At 36.2% G+C, this 21,284-nt stretch overlaps 1 protein-coding gene across 1 annotated transcript in view; it reads left to right on the top strand.

Moving 5' to 3' along the window:
* The first annotated feature begins 5,808 nt into the window (after positions 1-5,808).
* Positions 5,809-21,284, top strand: part of LOC103718500 (DNA primase) — a 49,757-nt gene continuing 34,281 nt past the window's right edge. The window contains exons 1-7 of the mRNA XM_088718458.2: positions 5,809-5,950; positions 6,250-6,392; positions 8,718-8,887; positions 8,981-9,127; positions 9,409-9,460; positions 9,962-10,136; positions 17,905-17,987. Coding sequence (XP_088574584.1) covers positions 5,881-5,950; positions 6,250-6,392; positions 8,718-8,887; positions 8,981-9,127; positions 9,409-9,460; positions 9,962-10,136; positions 17,905-17,987 — 840 coding nt within the window. The 5' untranslated portion in view covers positions 5,809-5,880. The remainder of the gene's footprint in view (positions 5,951-6,249; positions 6,393-8,717; positions 8,888-8,980; positions 9,128-9,408; positions 9,461-9,961; positions 10,137-17,904; positions 17,988-21,284) is intronic.

Raw genomic sequence — 21,284 nt, 5'->3', positions numbered from 1 at the left:
TTGGATTTGCCGACCAACTTTGGTATGCCATCTATACGAATAAGAATCCAACTACTGCTGATGAGGTTCATTCAAGGACATGATGATTGAGATGGATCTGTAGAAAAATCCAAAAACTGTAGCTTGCTGACTTGCTACGGTGGACAACCTTGTACTTGCCATGTATGTGCAGAAATTTTTTAATTCTGTTCGACCTGGCACTGACCATTGTAGACAACCTTGCACTTATCGTTGTAGCCGACCATGTCCTGTAAGCTATGGTAATTCTTTGCATTTCCAAGCTAAACTGATCCACTCTCCCTAAATCTTATTAGTGATTAATGGTTTGTGTGCATTTTGATGGTTTGAAGGAGCAAAGAAAGGGGTGGAATGTCATAGGGGTTCTTCTCGGTTGGACCATTTGGCTAGAGAGAGAGTCCAGATTTTTTGAAACACATCTAGCAGCAAAAAGTGTTGATTCACAAGATCTTCTTCCTCCTGGAGGACTGGACTAAACTTGTCTCCAGAAGACAAGAAATTGGTTGTTTAGTGTGTTCTCATGCTTAAGTTTGTAATTCTTGTCTGGCACCCTTGGGTTCTTTAGTTTCTTCTTTCCCTCTCTTTCTTTTCTTTTTTTTTTTCCATTTTCCTTCTCTCCCCCTCCTTTGAGAGGATTTAATTTTCATTTTCTTACTGAATTTGGGCACATGCTACTACTAAAGATTTTAGATGTAGAATAGTTGTTTTAAAAAGTAGTGTGGATGAGGCAATGATACTGCTAAAGATTTTAAATAAGTTTTTCTTCGACCAAAGAATCATTATGATTTTAGATTCTAAAGGACTAATGACTCTTATTATATCTAAAATCATGTAAATTTTTGCTTATACTCTTTGAACCTAGCAAAATTAGAGTCTCTCATTTATAAAAGGTTGGCACGATTTAAAGTTTTAAACTAGAAATGTAATTCAGATTATTATGGGGATTGAAGCTAGGGGATAGGGGATGTCCGTCACACACACACAAAAGTTGATTGCACCCACAAGTGCTGATTTGAAAATTCTATAATCAGCTAATCCCTTGTCCATGGCAACAAATCCTGTGAATTGCACTGATAATCTTATGCCATATGACAAGAGAAGTGTTTTGTGCACAAAATTAGTGCCTCGCACCATGGCTCTAAGAAATATAGTTGCTTTTACATGGTGTCAGGATCGAGGAGGATGACTCATCCATTTATCATGACGCTCTCATGCATCTTTTTGTTTGGGCTTTTTATTTAAGAGTTATAGCCATAAAAAAAAGATCAGGACTGTAATTAAATACGATATATATTTTTTTCTAAAAAAACAAGATACTGTTTTTTTAAGATATTGGAGGTCACCAATTAACGGCTGCATATGATATATTTATATAGTTATATCAACATTGACATAAATTTTGGCTAACTGGATTAGATATCACTGTTGTGTTTTTATTTGGAATAATTATAACTTCAAATTATTTATTTTTTTACTACAATGTATAAATCTAAATTAGATTCTAAAATACTCAAGACTCTTGTCTCCTCTTTCTCGGCGCCGCCGCCCGCGTTGTCGCCTTGGCCTCCTTGTCTCCGAGCAGCAGCCTCTTGTAGTTGGCATTGGTAAATGCGGCCTTCACTACCCCTTTTCTTCTGCCCTCTCCAAGAGCCCTACAGGGAGGCAAAATCTTGCAATAGCTGCATTAAAAAAAAAAAAAAAAAAAAATCTGTGGGGATAAAGGAGGGAGGAAGATAGGAACAAAGGAGAGTCTAAATGGGGTTTTAACTATGGGGAAAGAAAAAAAAAGAGAGAGGCAAGTAGGGTTGGAATGCACTCGACTCCTATTTTTCTCTTTTTTTTCCTTTTTTTAAAAAAAATATGATGCACGGTGCTTTATGATAGGACCAGTAAGTTAGTAGATCTAGTTTAATTAATAATTTCTTATTTGTAAGGGTTTCAAGACCGGTGGAAATCCACCATAATAAGTTTTTTTTTGTTAAACATGAACTAGTTTTTACATGCAAGATGCAGCGACTAGCTGAAGCTCAACAAGATTTTGTCTATGTGAAGCTGTGAAGCTGCAAGCTAGTCTCAATACACAATCTCTCATCGTAAGTGATTTTTTTTATGGTTTAAACTTACTGTAAGAGTTTTCATCCAATAGGATCTCTTTGCCAGCGGCATAAGAGCAGTAGTTATAACTTGCCATAGAAAAAAGTTCTGATAAGTGACATACTACTTATTTCTAGGAGGTTAAATGCAATAATTTGTTCCTATGAATATCCTTTTGAAAATTTGAATTTATGTGAATACCCTCTTAAAATTTATATTTATTTCTATACCTTCATAAAATACTGTTTTTGCACAAATGCATCTAATATAACGATTCTTCTAATATTATTAACAAAAATCATATTTATTTTAATTAAAAATAAAATAAAATTTTGAAATTACATTTTTGCTCCATCGCGATCACCTTATTTACATTTACCTATTAAAAATATTTTAGTCATTTTAATTTGAAACCGTTAATTTTTTAACGGCATTAGATGGCGTGGGTATATATGTAAAACCAAGAATAAAAAAAATGTAGAATAGCAAAAAAAAAAAATTTAGAATAGCAAAATAAGTATTTATGAAGATATATATATGTAAATATTAATTTTGAAATAATATTTATACAAAATTTGATATTTAGGAGGGTATTCATAAAAAAAATAATAATTTGTTTCTCAAGTTGAACTAGACCCTTGGGGGGCAATTAGTATGGGGTGATCGTCTCAAGATCAAAGGTGATGTGGGTGGAGGTGATTAGATCACTGTGTTTGGTTGCACCACGGTGATTCTACATGGTGGTGATCCTAAATCATCTCTACTTCTCAAATCACCGCCCAACCTGGTAATGGGATATCCATCCTTGGGGTCGGAAATTCAAGATTACCCCAGGATAGTGATCCTATGTTGAAAATTAAAGACAAAAATACCCTTCAATCTTTTTTTATGCTCGAGTCGTTACCTCTCCCATCCCTCCACTCCGATCTCTTTCATCTCTCCGCTCTCCTTTCCAGCGAGCGCAGGAGAAATGATCCATAAAAAAGGAAGGCCTTCGCCCAAAGGAAGATTTTCGGGAGGCAAAGAGAAGATAACCACATAAGGAAAGGAGAAGGCAAAAAGGCACCGACTTGCGATGAAAGAAGGAGAGGAGAGGAGAGGAGAGGAGAGAAAGAGAGAGAGAGAGAAAGAGGGGGGGTAGAGAGGTTTCTTGCCCTGTTTTTTGTGTCTGACCGTGACCAAAAGGAAGTAAAGGCCCCATATAAAACGAGAACATGAGCTGGCTACGAGTCTTCCCCCTTTATGGAAGGGAGGTGGAGAGTTTCCTGGCCTACAGTTGCTGTGATGTTGTAGTTGCTGCTTGGGGTTGAATGGCTACTGTGCTGTGATGTTGCAGTTGCTGCTTGGGTACTCACCTGAAGGGGAGATGGTGGGATGGGACTTTTATTAATTAGATGGAGTGAATTTCTTATAATGCCCCTACCTTCTCTTATAGATGGAGTGAATTTGTCCCTTCCTGGACAAATTCTTTCCTTTACCTTGACCATGAAGTGTCATGGGATAACCTTTTCCTATTCTGCTCTTGCTTGACATGGTAAACAGTATTGCCAAGCATTATCGCAGTTATTTAATTGGTTTCATGGGCCTTCTTTTAGAGTAATTACTTTTCCATGCTTCCATTCAAGAATTATATTAAATTGAAGAGGCTTCTTGTCTATCTCTATTAGATTCATGCATCTTTGTTAAAATAGTATACTTGATAGTTTTCTATTTTCATATCATTTTTTAAGTATTTTATACTTATTAAACATTTTTATATTGTTTAAACTGTTTTATATGTGCATATTTAGTCTATATTGATTCCTTATCTTCTTGTAGTGTTGTTTATGAGATTTGAATTCACATCAATATCCAATGGAGGATGTTGCTCTGCCAATGATTCTAGGCCCAAAGAACACTGCACCTCTGGTCCCTTGGAAGGAGTTAATATCCTCAATAAAGTATCAACAATTCCTATAATTATATGCCAATGATAATTCAACTCCATAACAAAAAAATAAAAAATGAGATTAAAATAAGGCATGGGATATAAATAGTTTAGTATATTTTTATTTTTGCATAACTAATTTGGCTAACATGGAATTTTTCTTTTTATAACTAAAGTAGTAAAGATTTTGCACTTTTCTTTTGAAATTAAAAGAAAGCTTGCAATGTAAAATTAAATTGTTTGCAGTAAGAACATGTTGGATGTTGTAATAATTTAACTATAATTCAATTTGTTCAAACTTGACGCCATGAAGAGTATTGTTGATAGGACGAAAATATAATCTGATTTTCTTGTGATAAGGGCTACTAAAAGTTGATTATGTGACAAAATTATGAAGCTATTATAGAAATTAATATTTTGACTTACATTTTTGATTCATGAGAATTAAAAACACATAAAAAAATCTATCTAAGATATATCAGGAATATTTGTGGTATTCTGTGGTTAGTGATCTTAGATCTCCGTACCATATCAAACAAGTTACTCATGGATATCCGAAAATTTTAATCACTGGACGATGGCCTACCAAACACAGTGATTTTAGATCACTGGGGATCAAATCACCCTAGCATTTGGATCATTGGGAATCCTAGATCACTGTGGGGGCGTTTGGTAACCCCAACAGGATCACCATGGTAATCTAAGATCTCCGGTGATCCGAATACTGGGATGATTTGATCCCAGTGATCTAAGATCAATGTGTTTGGTAGGCAATGGTCCAGTAATTAAAAGTCCCCGGGTATCCATGAGTAACTTGTTTAGTATATTACGGGGATCCAAGATCACCGACCACATAATACCACAAATACCCCTGATATATTTTAGATGGATTTTTTATGTATTTTTAATTTTCATGAATCAAAAATGCAAGTTAATATGCTAATTTCTATAATAGCGTCATAATTTTGTCATATATTCTACTTTTAGTAGCTCTTATCCTATATTTATTAATCATATAAAATATATTATAATAAAATATTAATATATCTATCAATATATTAATTATTAATATATTCTATAAAAATATATTTATTACTCCTATAAATTATTAATCTTAAAAAAATATCTTATTTTTATTATAGAATTAATATTTTTTATTTATAATTATAATAATTTTTTAATACTAATAATTATTTTGATTAGAAAAATAAGGTAAATAGAAATAATATATTAAATATTTTCATTATATAAATATAAAATATAATAATATATTTCTACTATAATTTAAAATTATCCTTCAATAATAATAGGATAATAATATGATTAGTAATATATTATAATATAATATATCATTAATATACTATATAATATCAATATAATATTATATATATAGCATTGACATAATATATTGATGGTATATTGAGGGGTATTTTTGTTTTTAATTTTCAATCCAGGATCACTGCCCTGGGGTGATCTTGGATTTCCGACCTTAAGGACGGGTATCCGATCACCGAGTTGGGCAGTGATAGAAAAAGTGGAGGTGATTTAGGATCATCGCCATGTAGGATCACCGTGGTGCAACCAAATGCGGTGATCTTATCATCTCTACTTACATCATTCTTGATTCGGGGATGATCACCCCATACCAAACGCCCCCGTTGGGATCCCCAAATGCCCCCCTGACGAGCGTAGGTGCCCCCTTAACCCTGCCTTTCGCTGGTCTTGCGGACAACGCACCAAAGGTCTCTTTTCCCGCTCATTGCCAGCAAGCAGAGACCGCGTTAATAATACGAATATAGCCCTTGTATATTCGCTTTGGGAAAACAGATCTTGCCACCGCCATGGCTTACGATCCCACGAACGACGTCGATCGACTCTTCGCTTGCTTCAAGTGCGGAATCTCCACTCCTGGTATGTTCCCCTCCTCTCCTCCTCTTCAAACCCTAATCTCTCTCTCAATTTAGTCAATAAAAGGGTCGCAATGGCCTCCTTCTCCGTTCTTCACCGCCTCCTGGCGTCCAAGATTGTCCTGCCTCTCTCTCTCTCTCCTCTCTCTTTTATCTCTCTCCCAACCTCGCCAAACCCCAAACCCTATGCCTGTTGATGCCCTGGGATATGTCTCTCACTCATCAATCCATCTTTTTTTCGGATTATAACCCTAATTCTCTGATTTCCGATTCTTTTGTGCCTTTTGGGGTAAAATGACACAGAATCCGCACTGAAAGAAAGGAAATCCTGGCTGGAGAGATCCAAGACAGCGAGCTTGGCGAAAAGGGGAGCCTCTCCAGTGGCCGAATTGGTGACACCGACCTCATCTAGGCAAGATGAGCAGGTTTCACCTAATAAAGAGGAGGTAGGATTTTCTTTTCACTATTTCAAAGTTTGAGTACGTTAAAGATTGGTTTTATTTGCTGTGGGTTTTTTCTTTGCTGAGCTTTCTTTGGAGCTGATTGCTTTTTTGTGCTTGATTTGGTCTTTAGATGACACAAAAAGGGTTATCAGAAAAAGAAATCGCAAAATGTTGTTGACCCTTGTGAATATTACTTTCTTGATCATGTTTCTTGGTATTTTATATGGTCTTCTTTCTTGGTGTTTTATTTGGTCTTGGTAGTATTTATAGATAGGTAATTTGAGAATTAGGATTCATATTTTAACCAATTGGAAGCTGGTTATTGTAATATTTTGCCAAGTCCTGTTCTTCTTTTAAAGTAAATGGTATGGCTGATGCTGATTGGGCAGTCCAACTCTTGGCATCTAATAAGCCAAGAAGCTGAAAAATTAGGATCCAGAGTAGTTTCAACAGATGGCGAATTGTTTTAATAAGTAAGTTGTCACTCATCCACTTTTCTGATTCTTTCTTTTTTCTTTTCTGTTTTTTCCCCTTTAACCTTCCTGTGCCTTTCTTTTCTATTGGTGATCATATGACGATACAGTTAGGTTTTTCTTTTCTTTTCTTCTTTTTGAAAATCCAATTAAAGTCCATAGTATTGGATAGTTTGATAAACCACAATTCCATAATATAGTGTTGTTTTGAAGGAAGTTGCTCGAATTGATCTTTAGAAGTGGCAACTTGGAGGTTGTTTCAAAGTTAGGAGGTTGACTTACATCTACTCTAAGTCGGATTGGGCTGGCTCTGCTTGGTCTAGATTGGTAGGGTTAAGTTCAGTTTAACTAGATTTTGTTGTGTTGTCTTGGTTTGAGTCAAGATTGAAATAGTTGGATCGTGTTGGTTGGGTTTAATTAGGTTGGGTACAATGTAGTTAGATCAGATTTGAATAGACAGGCCTTGCTCAAATTCCCCCACTGAGTTCATGAAAGTTGATCTTTGCTTTGTTTGTCTACTTTCCAAGTTCAAGTTATACATTAGAAGTGTTGATTCTACATTTTCTTAACCATAACTATTCTATAGATCAATAAAGGACATGTATATCTGAATTTAGTCATTTATTTGTCTGGAATCAATCCTTTTGATGTGTTTCTCAAGATCTTGGTTGCAATTGCAAATTTGATATTGCTAAGTTATTTGTGGTTCTTCACACTTTAAATTAAATTCTTAAGGACAGAAATTCCTTTTATACCTTGTCAAACATCGGTTTATGCTCTCCAAACTAGGTCCCAAAATACCACCATATCTAATTGGTAAAAAATCTGCAGTCTACTACTTGAACAGCCCTTCAAAGCTTTGCTTTTGAACTAATCACTCAGAACCTGAATAATCAGATTCAGGTCCGACTCTATTACTCCAACAAAACCTATATTGCTTCAATTACTACATTATATGAACTGTTAACAAATAGCATTTTTATACTCTCTTCTCATTCTTTTTTTTTCTTTTTTACTTCGATGATCAATACTTTAACTATCAGTACCTGTGGAATCATGATCAACTTCAGTCAACAACTTATACATGATGGGATGTTAAGTTAGTTCCAATATCTCAAATTCTAAGCTGGGGAAATCACAGAGAGTACTGGAAGTGGTTATTGCTTCATTTGGTAAAATATTTGAATAGTAGTTTATTCAGAACCGATATATGGAATGGAATTCATGATATAATTTTGGTGGACTAAGGTTCTTCATGGCTGTGATCTAAACAAACTTATTGGAACATAAAGATGGAGAACTAATCCATACTATCACTTATCTTTAGCAATGTTCATGCTGACAGATTTGTCACCAAAAAATTCCACATTCAAGCCATACTTTTTGTTTAAGTAATTCTGAGCTCGTCAAATAGGTTTTGCATAACATGTGAATTTATTCAAATTTTGGTTAATGATGAGTCATAATGTTGGAAAGCAACTTTTCAATCAATTGTTTTATAACTGAAGTTGCAGTAAAACAAAACTCAGTATCAAAATGAATGCACATTAAAACTTAGAATTTAGAAGTGTTTTTTTTTAATTTAGATGTTGATCTTTCCTGTTCAGGAAGTATGCCACTTGTAAAAGGGAAAAACAAATATCAAATAGCACATAAGTTGACATGAAAATAATCTTTAATTGTTTATAATAGTTTCCATGATAATTGATGAATGTACTGTGTGGTTTTTATTTAGAAATGGCTCGTCTACTAGATGTTTATTGGGAAAACTTTGCCTCATTCCTTGCATCAATATTTTTGACTGTACATAATTGAGAATAATCATTGATAAGTAATGATATCGCTGTTCTTTCAGCCTGTTGTATCAACATCTGTTGCAATTAAATCTAATAAAAGCAAGCAGATCTCTCCAATTGTCTTTTATGGTTCCCCACATGGTGCTCCAGTAAAAAGGCCATCACAATTATTGCGGTTATTACGTGAAATTCATGTTGATCTCAGAGAGCAGAATAGTCTGATCCCCAGGTATGTATCTGTAGAAGTGTATTGATTCAAAACACTTGGTTAGCAGAAAATGTTTCTTTGTTATTGCTGTTAACTTGGTTTTGTTTTTATTAGGAAGGAGGTCTGGGCTACTTTTCCTAGACAAGATGAGGCAATGAGATTCTGTAATACACATGCACATGCTAATGTGTTTAGTTATCAAGATCACTTAAGTGGGCAAAGACGATTTCTTGTGTCTACATATGATGAGTTCTGGAGAAGGTTAAATTTCAATCTTGTTTTCTCAACGTAGTTTCTTCTCCTTTATTTGCGGGTTCCTTTTGGTTTGTAATTAGTTGTTTCTTTCATGGTCTTTTAGAACTTTTGTCAAATAAAATAAAGGGAAAATGACACAAAAGTAGATCCATCATTTAAATGCTAAATATGTAGTATCAGAAGCAGAGAAAAACAGCACATCCAAATTTTGGGATGCAGTAGTGCTCTTTGCATGTCCACATTTCTTTTGGTTTCCTGAGTTCTGTGCTGACAGTTTATTCTTCCAGGTACAAAAACATGGATTCCAAATTACGTCACCATTATGAAGTTATTCAAGAGGTATATACTTTCGTGTAATTTTTCTTCAAGGCAAAAACGAAATATGAGGCACTGTTCCTGATTTATCTGAACTGTAATGGCCTTCAGTTTTGCAATGTACATTCAAGTATTTGGTCCTAGGTAGGTGACCATGACAATATAATCCTTATTTAATGATTGCTCAAAATAAGTGGGGCTTGCTATCTTCTAAATATATTTTGTGGGCTGGAGTTAAATGAGAGGGGTATTCCATCTCAAGCAAGCTTAACAATAAATGTTCAAGCTTCATTTTGATTTATCGTAAACTGACTTTTATGGCAAAATTTTCATTTGGCTGCTCATAAATTTTTCCTAAAATAGTTAATATTGATTTTTAGAATCTACTAAATACTTGTCAAATTTTGCTCATGCTCGTTAAAGGGTAATTCCATCTATGTATTTTGTAGCAGTCATGTAAATTCTTCTTTTGTGGGTCATTGATAGTACTTTTCACTTGCATGTTTTGACTAGTAACTTCTTCAGGGTGTTCCTTGCCACTTGTATTTTGATCTGGAATTTGACAAGAAGATCAACAATGATAGAAATGTAGATGAAATGGTAGACACCTTGATATTTATCACTTATAAAGTCTTATTTGAGAAATACTTTATACAAGGAAATGAAGAATGGGTGGTAGAGCTTGATTCATCTACCAAAGGTATGTTTGTTCTAATAGCTTTGTTAATTAATGACCATTTATTCTATTTAGTTCAATTTATCCTTTTATTTTTTCTTGATCAAGCTTTATGGTTTATGCATCTCCTTTTTCCACTATTGATCAAGTTTTTCATGTCAACAACTTCTTTTGTATTAGTTGAACTTTGATTATTATTGGGAATCTCGTTGTTGATGCCTGACTTTCCAATTGTAGGCCTACATATTTATTTTTTGTTTAGAATATTTTTTCAGGTACAATCTATTTTGACTTAATGAAAGTTTACATTATTTAAAGCTCCTCTTAATTTCTGCATAATTCTTCCTATCCTCCAGATGCAATTCATACGACTTCTTTTGCCTAGTTCATTATTATTTTGATGTTTGAGCTCTAACTTAGAATTTTTTGTCATTAGTTCTGCCTATATCTTGACTATTTATAGTATACACACCAATCAGGAACTAGTGTTGTTGTTACAGTATAAAATGTATTGACTGATGCATAGCTCTTGATCAGACTAGAACACTGGTTCCAGCATTTCGCTAATTTGCTTCTATAGATGGAATAGATAATATCACTAATTCATTATGGTCTTTAATCAAACTAGATAAAACTTGAGGGAGACTTTTTGTTGTGGTTCTTATTTCTATATCTGTTCCAATAGTTTACAATCTATGGGCCATTTTTGGTGTTGGCTTCGAATATCTTGTTTTGCAATCTATTCTTCCTATTGTTCACAATTTGGAGATCCTTCAGATTTTTTTCTCATTGCTTCAACTGTTTTTATGTTGCTTTTCCTTTTTCTGACTTTTCTTAAATGTTCTGTTTGATAGTTGCTTTCTCCTTCTAACTGTGAAAAGTTAACTATAAAAGGAAAAAAAAAGATGTAAAATCTTAGGTATATGTTATTGCCATTTTTATTATTCATGCATGTTTCCCCCGAGTAACCACTGAGATTGTGGGACAATCATTGTGGTTCATAGTACAATGGTGATTGCTTCCTCCTATGTGATGCCGGAGCGCCTAGGACGCACATGATGCTGCGTTGATCGTGAGTCCCGGCCGCACGGATCCTTGGTCAAGTATGCATGGGTCCTAGTTTTTGATGATTAATTATTTTCTATTTCAGTCAGGAAAGTTGATGTTAATTAATCTAGAGAGTTTTGATTTTTTGTGAACTTTCTTTTGAGAACTTTTGATGTTATCAGAAAAGTTACTAGTTAGGTTTTTTGAGTTAAAATAGGATTTGGAATTCCATATTGGAAGGTTAAAGAAAATAGTCCTTTGTTCTACTTATAAATACCCCCATCGGGGCTCTTCCTGTAATCATACTAAAGATACTTGAGATACTGGCTAGTGAAGATTCTATTGTGGGAATTATTCTTTCATTGTTTTCTCTATATTCTCTCTCTCCTTCCTTTTGGTGGATTTGTAGGGTTTACGAGTGAGCGTGTGAGAGCTGTATCCTTGGAGTGGCCTACCAAGATGGTATTTTTGGCCTTGGAAGAGAGTGATCCGCCCTTCTTCCAACTACTATCTTCCTTATGTCGTATGTGTGTAGTGAAGTTTCTACCTCGCCATAATTGGTTGTGCCGACATACCCATCCTCTTTCGAGTTTTTAAGCCAAGTTTGACACCTCTCCGATGTTGGTATTAGAGCATTGTTTCAAGATGCCGCCCCATCGCCGCAATGTCGAAGAGCATGTTGAACGTGGAGAAGATCCGCGAGATATCAAATTAGATGAAATGCACCGCTAGCTTGAATAACTTTAACAAGAAAATCAATGGCTTTGTCAATGGTAAGAGAAATGCGAACATCGACATTGCCAAAGTTCCAATCACTACTCAGACAATGCGCCTTTTGATGATGAAAGCGAGTGTTCCAATGAAAATTTCAATCCGTCCTACAACAGAAAAGCGTCTTCGTCGAGTGTAGAAGATATCCGGTACCAGCATGAATGAAGACCACATCGCAACCATTATAACTTTGGTATGAAAATAGACATCCCCGACTTTGAAGGACACCTGCATTCTGATGAGTTCGTTGATTGGCTCCACACCGTTGAACAAGTCTTCGAACTCAATGAAATTTCTGATGATCGATGCATCAAGCTAGTTGCCATCAAGCTCAAAAAGTATGCATCAATTTGGTGGAAAAATCTAAAGCGATGATGTGAGCATGAAGGATGCAGCAAGATCCGAACGTGGGAAAAGATGCGTCACGAACTCAAATTTAAGTTCCTACTTGAAGATTATCGTAAGAATAAATTTGTTAAGCTCCACAATCTTCGGCAATGCGACACAACCGTAGAAAAGTACACAATGAAATTCGAGCAACTCCTTATGATGTACGACATTAAGAAGCTCAAAGAGCAAACTATAGTATAATATCTTGGTGGATTTAGGCCTGAAATTGAGCAAGTTATGCAACTTTAGCCCTATTGGACGCTGAATGGTGTGCTACAATTGGCAACAAAAGTCGAAAAGCAACAACTAAGAATAAATAATTCATACTTTTCAAAGTATACAGATGTAGGTCCAACTGGGGGAGTTCGTGTTGAAGACATTGGTATCCTCCAGGGTCGGCGGAATTGGTATCGGGCACCATACCGATTTTCCGGTAGCACGAGTCGTTACAGGCTTGCACCGTGCCGGGCCTGTACCGACAAAGGAGAGAACAACACAGATCGTGGCAGGGAGAAAAAGAGAGAGAAAAGGAGAAGAGAGGGAGAGAGGAGGCCGATGCTTGGGCAGGAGGCGAGGCCTAAAAAAATTGCGTTTTTTAAGTAATATCGCAATTTTAAGTAGAGTTGGCAAGCGATTTGCCGACTTCACTTAAAAATCGCGCTTTTTTTAGCGGCCAGACTCCTATTTCGTTCGAAATAGGAAAATCGGCCGCAACCTCGCATCCCGCCCGGGTGACGGCCTCCGCCGGCTTCTCTCTCTCTCTCTCTTCCTCTTCCTCTTCCTCTCTCCCCCGCTCGCTCTCTTTTTTCCTCTCTCCTTTTCCACCTCCGACAACGGTTTTCGTTTTCGTTGCCAGAAACATACTGGTAAGCTGCTGGTACGGCTCGGAACGGCTAGAACCGCCCGGTTCGGGATGGTTCCGCCGACCATGGTATCCTTCAAAGCCAACACCTCCCAATCACCTCAAAAGAAGGACGGCAACATCCTTAGCAACCACGATTGTTCCAACACTATCGCTTCTAACCCTCGCAAGTATTTCAAGTGCCAAGTGTTTGTGCATATTGCAATTTACTGCCCACATATAAAGCTCATCTCTTTGATGGAATAAGGATCATGTGTAGAAGATGAGGAAGAAAATCAGCTAGTCAAGTGGGACGAGGAAGGCCCAAGCGAGGAAGAATTAGTGTATTCCGATCAAGATGAAGCATTAGTGGTACACTGAAGCCTTAATATGATTGTGGTAGTTGATGAAGAAGACCATTCATGCTATAACATCTTGCACATTAAATGCTCTTCGCATGGCATGGGAGAGAAGCAGCACGAATATCCAAACTTGGTCACTGCATCGTACTACAACATGCTCATGTCACTTCTTGGGAGAAAGAAGCACGAAGTCCATCTTTTAGATTCTATGATAGATGGCATCAACCTGAAGACTAGGCTAAAACTGGATAAGGCAGAAGATTGGACTAGTTAGCCTAGAGCCCGTCTTGTTTAATGCCATTATCAAGGAGGTTGAAGTTCACTACAAGCAAGGTTTTGGTAATGTGGCTTACACATCCCAAGATAGCATCGTCTGGGCTTTTGATGTTGCGAAGACTACCAATGTGGCAATAATCATTGCTAGGTTGGATCTAGAATCTGAGAATCTAGACCGGTCAAATCGCATCCTTCATGGCTTCCAAACAAAGCTCATCAATGATGCTGCAGATACTTCCAAAGGCCTTGTAATTTTGGTGATCTTACCTGGTGGCGAACAAGGTGGTGCTGCCATTGCATATGTTCTTTATGGAAAACACAATTCAGGAAGAAGGCTCTCGATTGCATGGTACCCGGGTGACTATGTTCCTTAGCTACCCATGATTTCTATGATTGCCTCTGCCATGTCCATCCGTGCTAAAAAGCACGGTGACCATTGACAGGCTATCATGTCCCAAGGCCCTAACTTGTACTTCCTGTATCCCTCCACTCTATTCGAACTTGGCATTGGTTTTATCGATCCTCTAGTTGTACTGGACCCAAGCCTTGTTTTCTCATCAAACTTTGAGGATTATATCAACTTCTTGTGCTCGTTGCCCAACCTCAACCTGCAGTAGTGCAATTTGCCACCAGAATGCTATGCAACAAAATAATTGATGGTTCTTTTAAGGTTCTAAAGTGCATTAACGATAATACCTACAAAATCGAACTTTCTGGAGACTATGGAGTGTTTGCAGCATTCAACATAGCCAATCTATCACCTTACTATGAAGACTAGGAAGATCAAGAAGATCTAGACTTGATGGCAAGTTTTCTCCAATAGGGGGAGTATGACACCGGAGTGCTTAGGATGCACGTGATGCTGAACTAATCAGGATTCTCGACCGCATGGGTCGGAAAACCCGACTGCATGGGTCGGGAGTCCCGGCTGCATGGGTCATGGATCTCGATCGCACAGGTTGCGGGTCCCAGCTGCATGAGTCGTGGGTCCTGTACACATGGGTCAACTGCTTTTGATGATTAATTATTTTCCTATCTTAGTTAGGAAAGTTGATATTAGTTGATTTTAGGGAGTTTTGATTCTTTGTGAACTTTCTTTTGAGAAGTTTTGATGTTATTAGAAAAGTTAGTAGTTAGGGTTCTTCGACTTAGAATAGGACTTGGAATTCCATATTAGAAGGTTGAAGAAAAGAGTCCTCTTTATAGTACTTATAAGTATCCCCAACGGGCTCCTTCTCTAATCATACTAGAGATACGATAGATATTGATTAGTGGAGATTCTATTGTGAGAATTATTCTTCTCTTATTTTCTCTTTATTCTCTCTCTCCTCCCGTTTGGTGAATTCTTAAGAGTTTGCGAGTGAGCGTGTGAGAGCCGAAGTTTTTGGAGTGGCCTGTCGAGGTAGTATTTTTGGCCTTGAAAGAGAGTGATCCGTTCTTGCTCCTCTTCCAACTACCGTCTTCATTGCGTTGTATGTGCTGTAGTGGAGTTTCTTCCTTGCCACAATTGGTTACACCGATATATCCTTCCTCCTTCGAGTTTTTAGCCGAAGTTCAACACCTCCTTGGTGTCACTATGAGATTTTTTTTATATGATAGAATCCTATATTTCAACCTTATCTTTTTTGATCTATGAAATTTTTGGCAATTCTCTTCTTTTATGTTGTACCACATTTTACATATTGTCACTCAAATATAGAGTGAGCTTATGTTCAGCCAGAAATCTTAATCTTTTTATTATCTTCAAAAGAATTGTTTCATGCTACTTATGAGTACTCTAGTGTAAGTAATTTACTAATTTTTTTAATACATGTCACAAAAAAAACACTGTTAAATTGTATGTGAAATGACACAGGAGCAGATATACATGTATGACGTGATGTGGTCCGAGCGGATGTGAAATAGCTTAGAATTATGCTCTTTACTATATTGCCACCTAGGCTTAGGTCGTTCCTTAGCTCCCGCTTAGCACCCATTTGCTTTAGTGTCCCTCATGTGAGGCTTGGCTTCTCTTAAGTGGCCCACCTAGACCTAGGTGTCCCATATACATGACCTAGATATTTAGTGGTCTCCCAAGCAGCCTGCCTAGGCCCAGGTGGCCTTGGTGAGTCAGGTTTGGACTGTCTTTTGGGGTGGTTCAGGAACTAGGAGAGGTGGTCAGAGGTATTAGATTGTCTCAGATGTGTAGGTTATGAACCCCACCTCCCATATGCACCCTTTGTCTTTTCCATTGGCTCCCCAACACCTTGCCTTAGGCATTTGGTTATCCCTTGCATTGATCTATTAACTTTTTTATTTCGACATTGCTTTGATTGTTCATTATTATGTAGATTTGCTTGTTGCATTAATGAAAATCATTGAACATGCTTTTTGGGCAATCAATCAATAAAAAATTACAGGGAAAATAGATATTTTATTTGTTAACAGATCATGTTACCATATAGTAGGTTTTCAAATAAATGTGAAAACATATTTTTCTTATTATTCCTTTTTTTCCTTTAATTACTTCTGATTTAATTCTTATTTCTAGTTTAGCTATGTAAAATTCTCTTCTTCTTCTTCTTTAAATAATCCGTCTTTGTGCCTGTTCTATTGCTATATTGTCACTAGTTGCCTCCGTATCATGGCCACTCTTTTGAACATCTAATAATATTATAGTCAAACATTGTACACATATTTGACAATGCTCGGACCTTAAGTCAATCATTGCATTGTAAAAGAACAAACAATGATAGTACATTATATGTATTATGCGGGCATTATTGAATTCTTAGATGTTTTGTATGGAGTGCGATAAACTTTGTACATATTTCTAATGCTATAAGCCTTTTTTATTATTTATGCTTGATATCGTATTGTCCTTTCTTGTAGGTAGATGTTAACTTTTACATCTAGATGTTATTTATGAATTCAAAAAAGTACGTTGAACATTTAGTTCAAAGATGAAAGACCCACATCTGTCTTGGTCCATTCTAGCTATCCTAGATTGGCTGGCTAGGTATTGAGTCATTGGATGGGTCTGAGACCCCAAGACATGAAAAAATGGCTCATTCAAAGTTGTCTTGGTTGGGATAAACCATGATGGTGATTGGGACAGCTGATACCATTGTCTTCATACTTTGGATGATCTGGTGTTCCAGTAAGTCACGGGGATGCCAACTTTTTATTTTCTATTATTTTTGTTTGTTTATTATTTTTAATAGTTGCTTAGAAGCTATAGGCTTTTTAGGGTTATTTATTAAGGATTAGATGATATTTTTGAGCATTTAAGATTAAATCTTAGTCCTTGAGTTAAGGTCCATAAGAGGCCCTACGCTGGTACATCTTTTAAATATGAATTAAGGCATAATGAAGTGCATGCGATGGACATGCTCCTCATTCACACTGATTTAAAATTTTCAAGAAAAATCCTAACAAACTTGAAATATATTAATAACAATAAATTGATTTTTGTATGATTTATAAATATGCATCTCATTCATATGCATGATATGATCGATAAGTTATATGCCATTTAAATTTATTGTTATTTTAAGTTTTCATCCAAGCCATAAGTGTTAGTACCAGTTCTGTTACCATTATCTCAACTAGCTTAAAAAACCTAGTTTAGGGCCTAAATTTCGACAAAGAACTCCAAAGCATCTAAAAAATCATTAAAAGGAACATACAAATGAAGGAAAAAAGAAGGGTCATTGCAGTGAACCACCGAGGTATCAAGTCGTCCCACGTGCCAAGGCAGGGGCATCTTGGTAGTGCCTTGACAGGCCCTAGAATGATATGGATCCTCGAACTAGGACTTAAGCCTTTGCTCTAGTGTGTTCATGCATTTCGATCTGTGTTTAAAGCCAATTAAAGTGACATTGTTATCACGATCTTTTAATTACTACTTAGGTTCTTATTTATGGCATTTTCTGTTGTTCTGCTGGATAATTCATATTAGTTGTACAACTACATTTTGTGTAAATTTTGCCTATTTATTACATAAATGGACTGAATTAAAGAAAGATTTTTTAGATTTTATTTCATCTTTTAAAATCATATATTTTGCTTAAATTTAACTATTAAAACATATGATTGTTGTAATTACTTTTTTGAGTTGTGATAGAAAAATTTTCGCGTCATTTGATCATCCGCATTCCAAAGACTGCCTTTAAGGACAACTCACATGCTGGTGCATTTGTTTCGGAGGTATTCAAATATCAATCTTAAATCTATAAGTTAATTCCTTTTTTTCCAAGCTTCTAATTTGTAAAAGATCCTATGCATTTCAAGTATGATGCTGCCATCATCTATCAAATTTTACCTGTTGTATTTTTGCAGTAAAATAGAACTAGAAATCATGTGCCGCATGCTATGCTCATGCTATCCAAGGGCTGGCATGGCAAGTGCTGTGTGCCTTGCCTTGCCGGCATCTGGCACGAACTGGCGTGTTGCAATGGAATGCTTTTTAATGCACGGCCAGTGGTGTTTTTTTCCTTTTTGTATGAATCATACTTCGAACGTCTTCCTACATAAGAGTTATTTCATTCATTAAAACATTATTTTAAAGCCCAACATGCTATTGTATAGTCAAGAATGAGAATATGTGTGTGCTGATATTTTGCTGTGCCTTTCGAGCCAAATGGCATCCTAACATGCATTAACATTAAATTAACGGCATCCCTTGTTAAAAATAGTTTTATTTAATCACAAAATTCATAGTACCACTAAAATTATATAAATCATGTTAAAGTACTGACATGCTGTATATGAAATCATTATGTTTGACTATACAACATCAAGACATAATATATAATTGTCAATTTTTTATAAATAAATGTTTATCACAATACATGATTCATGGTCTTCACCTCAACCTCACACTGAGTGCCTAATGGGCTCGCCCATAAGATATTATGGGTGCTGTTTAGGTACAATCTGTATTATTGGAGTGCCATGTACTGGTGGCACCACCCACTATGTTGTCTCATGCACTCCATGCATTGTACTGGATGAGATAATGGTGAATGTAAACTAGGTGCATTAGAGGCATCAATAGGCTAGTATTGGTTGGTGGGGCCTTAGTTTAGGTATGGCTGTGCATATGCATCACCTACATGCTATCCATAACCTTGTGTCCAAATTTGCCAAAAGATTTTCTGATCGCCCATAACCGTATGTGGTATGTATACTGGGCCTTGCGGGCTACTCTAATTGTTAGAGACAAGGATAACCATCCCATCCCAAACTGCTTCGGGTCGGAACCGAGACTGCCTATCAGGTCGGGGTAGGTCCCAAACCAGCCTAATTCGACCCAAATCAAATAGAATTGCTTGGTTTTGTTCGATCCATGATGGTTCGGGCTGGTTTGTGGCTCCCACCTTTAATGATTGAGGGAAAATGTAGAGAAGGCTTGCTGTGCTTTCTCAGCTCTCTCAATCTTATTTTTTTTCTTTTTAACCAAAAAATGTCGGAGAAGCCCCAATCTTCGTAGTTTTCATCCGAAATTCAACTCCTAGTGAGCAAAACTCCCTCTTCCCTTCCTCTCTCAAGTCTTTTTTCTTTTTGAAGCCTAAAATAGGCAAAAAATAGGTAAAATGTGGAAAAATCATGCCATAATATTGTATTTTGGCCTAATTTCGTGATATGCTGTAGATCTAAGGATTATCTACACAATGCCAAAGAAATCGTGATTTTTTTGTTCATCATATAATTTTTTAGATTAAAAATATAATAATAAATAAAATAATGTTCAAAATTTTTTTGTGAAATAAGTTGCATATTTGGGGGTGTGCAGCACATTAAGTGTTAGTACGCTATTGAGTCAGTATCATACTATATCAGTCACCAACCGATAATTCATCCAATACTTATGTAACACACCTGAGCCAAAATCTTGAGCCAGAGATATGGCAACCGCCATATACTCATTGAGCACTTTCGCCACAAGCATGCAATGTTTTCATCATATCATCATAATAACACAATGGAATAAAATTAGAGTAATTAAAATCTAAATTCCAAAGTCTAATAATTAATAAATCCAAGCTATAAGAAGTATCCTGAATTTCTTGTTTACAAGAGTCTGACATCAATTATTCTTCAAACACTAATCAAAATAAAGACCCTACAACATATTTCCAATAATAAACTAGGAAACTAGTACTAATTCTAAGCTAATTGTTACGATCAGCTCTCACTTCTAATCACACACCCATAGCAATACCCTGTCACTGTCTAATTCTTTGAATCTGTAATAAGAAAAAAATCCAAATAATGAGCTGAACGGTTTGGTAAGTAATGAACACCTCAACTAGATAATTCAATAAACTTTCTTTTAACAATAAGTATATAGGCAAAGTTAATACAAATTTAAACAAGGCAAAATAAGAATATCATAATTGCTCAAATACTCAGTACAATTTAAAATATCATGTATGATAATTCAAAATTATCATAATTCAACTCAACAGCCTTTCTATGAATATACTCACACCTTATGGCCAGGCTAGATTAATGAATTCAGAAATAGTCATAATGCCTATGCATAAACTCAAATGACAGAGTATCGAAGTGCCGACATATAACTCTACTGGCAGGGTATCAAAGGACCAACCTATAATCTCCACTGGCAGGGTATTGAAGTGCCCATGTATAACCGCCGCTGACAGGGTATTGAAATGCCCATATATAACCCCCACTAGTAGGGTATCTAAGTGCCAAGGTATAACTCCCACTAGCGGGGTAACATAGTCCGGCTACATGTTCAAATCCAAAATGTATCAAAGCTCTTTTGATAGAATACTATAAGTCACATTTTGATCGAAATATGTATATTCCATATAAGATCAATAAATGACATGCATAATTAGCTATAAGCGACATACATAATATTTCATCCAAAAACATTGCTTCAGAATCATAAATATTATTTTTCATTCAAAACACGGATCCATAAAATTCATAAATTGCATATAAATCGACTTATTATTTATTTAGCATCAAAAAATTATATTAATTAATTGAAAAACCTAGAAAGGGTGGATCATTATTTATCTTGCGAGAACACAGACAAATGCAAATAGCACCCCCCTTGCTGGATACCATTTTGTCCAGACGATAGCACCCCTACATAGAATTGAGTCCAATAATTAGACAAGGTACGAGCAATTGTGAAAAATAGGACTGATCGGGTGGTGGTGTCCCATGGTTTGGGTTAGCCCAATTAGGTAATCCAACTGATCAAATGACAGAACAAGAGTTAGACCAAGGTAATAATAACACAATAAGCATTAATGATGATAGAGTCCAACGGTGCGTGATAAGGGTCAGGGTGGGACAATATGCTGCATCAGGAGTTCTAGACTGTTTTATTGGGGTCAACCAAGATCACAGGAAAGGGACCCTCTAGGGTCCACCTATCACTTAAGAGAGGAGAAAGAGAGGAGAGAGAAAAAATAGAGAAACAAGAGAGAGGTGGGTGCACAAAAATTGGGGTGCTGGTGG

Source organism: Phoenix dactylifera, chromosome 3 (assembly GCF_051530095.1).
Source record: "Phoenix dactylifera cultivar Ajwa chromosome 3, Ajwa_hap1_PhDact_Kaust_v1.1, whole genome shotgun sequence".
Lineage (NCBI taxonomy): Eukaryota > Viridiplantae > Streptophyta > Magnoliopsida > Arecales > Arecaceae > Phoenix > Phoenix dactylifera.
The sequence above is the reverse complement of the archived record's forward strand: the minus strand, read 5'-3'. Positions and strand labels throughout refer to the sequence as shown.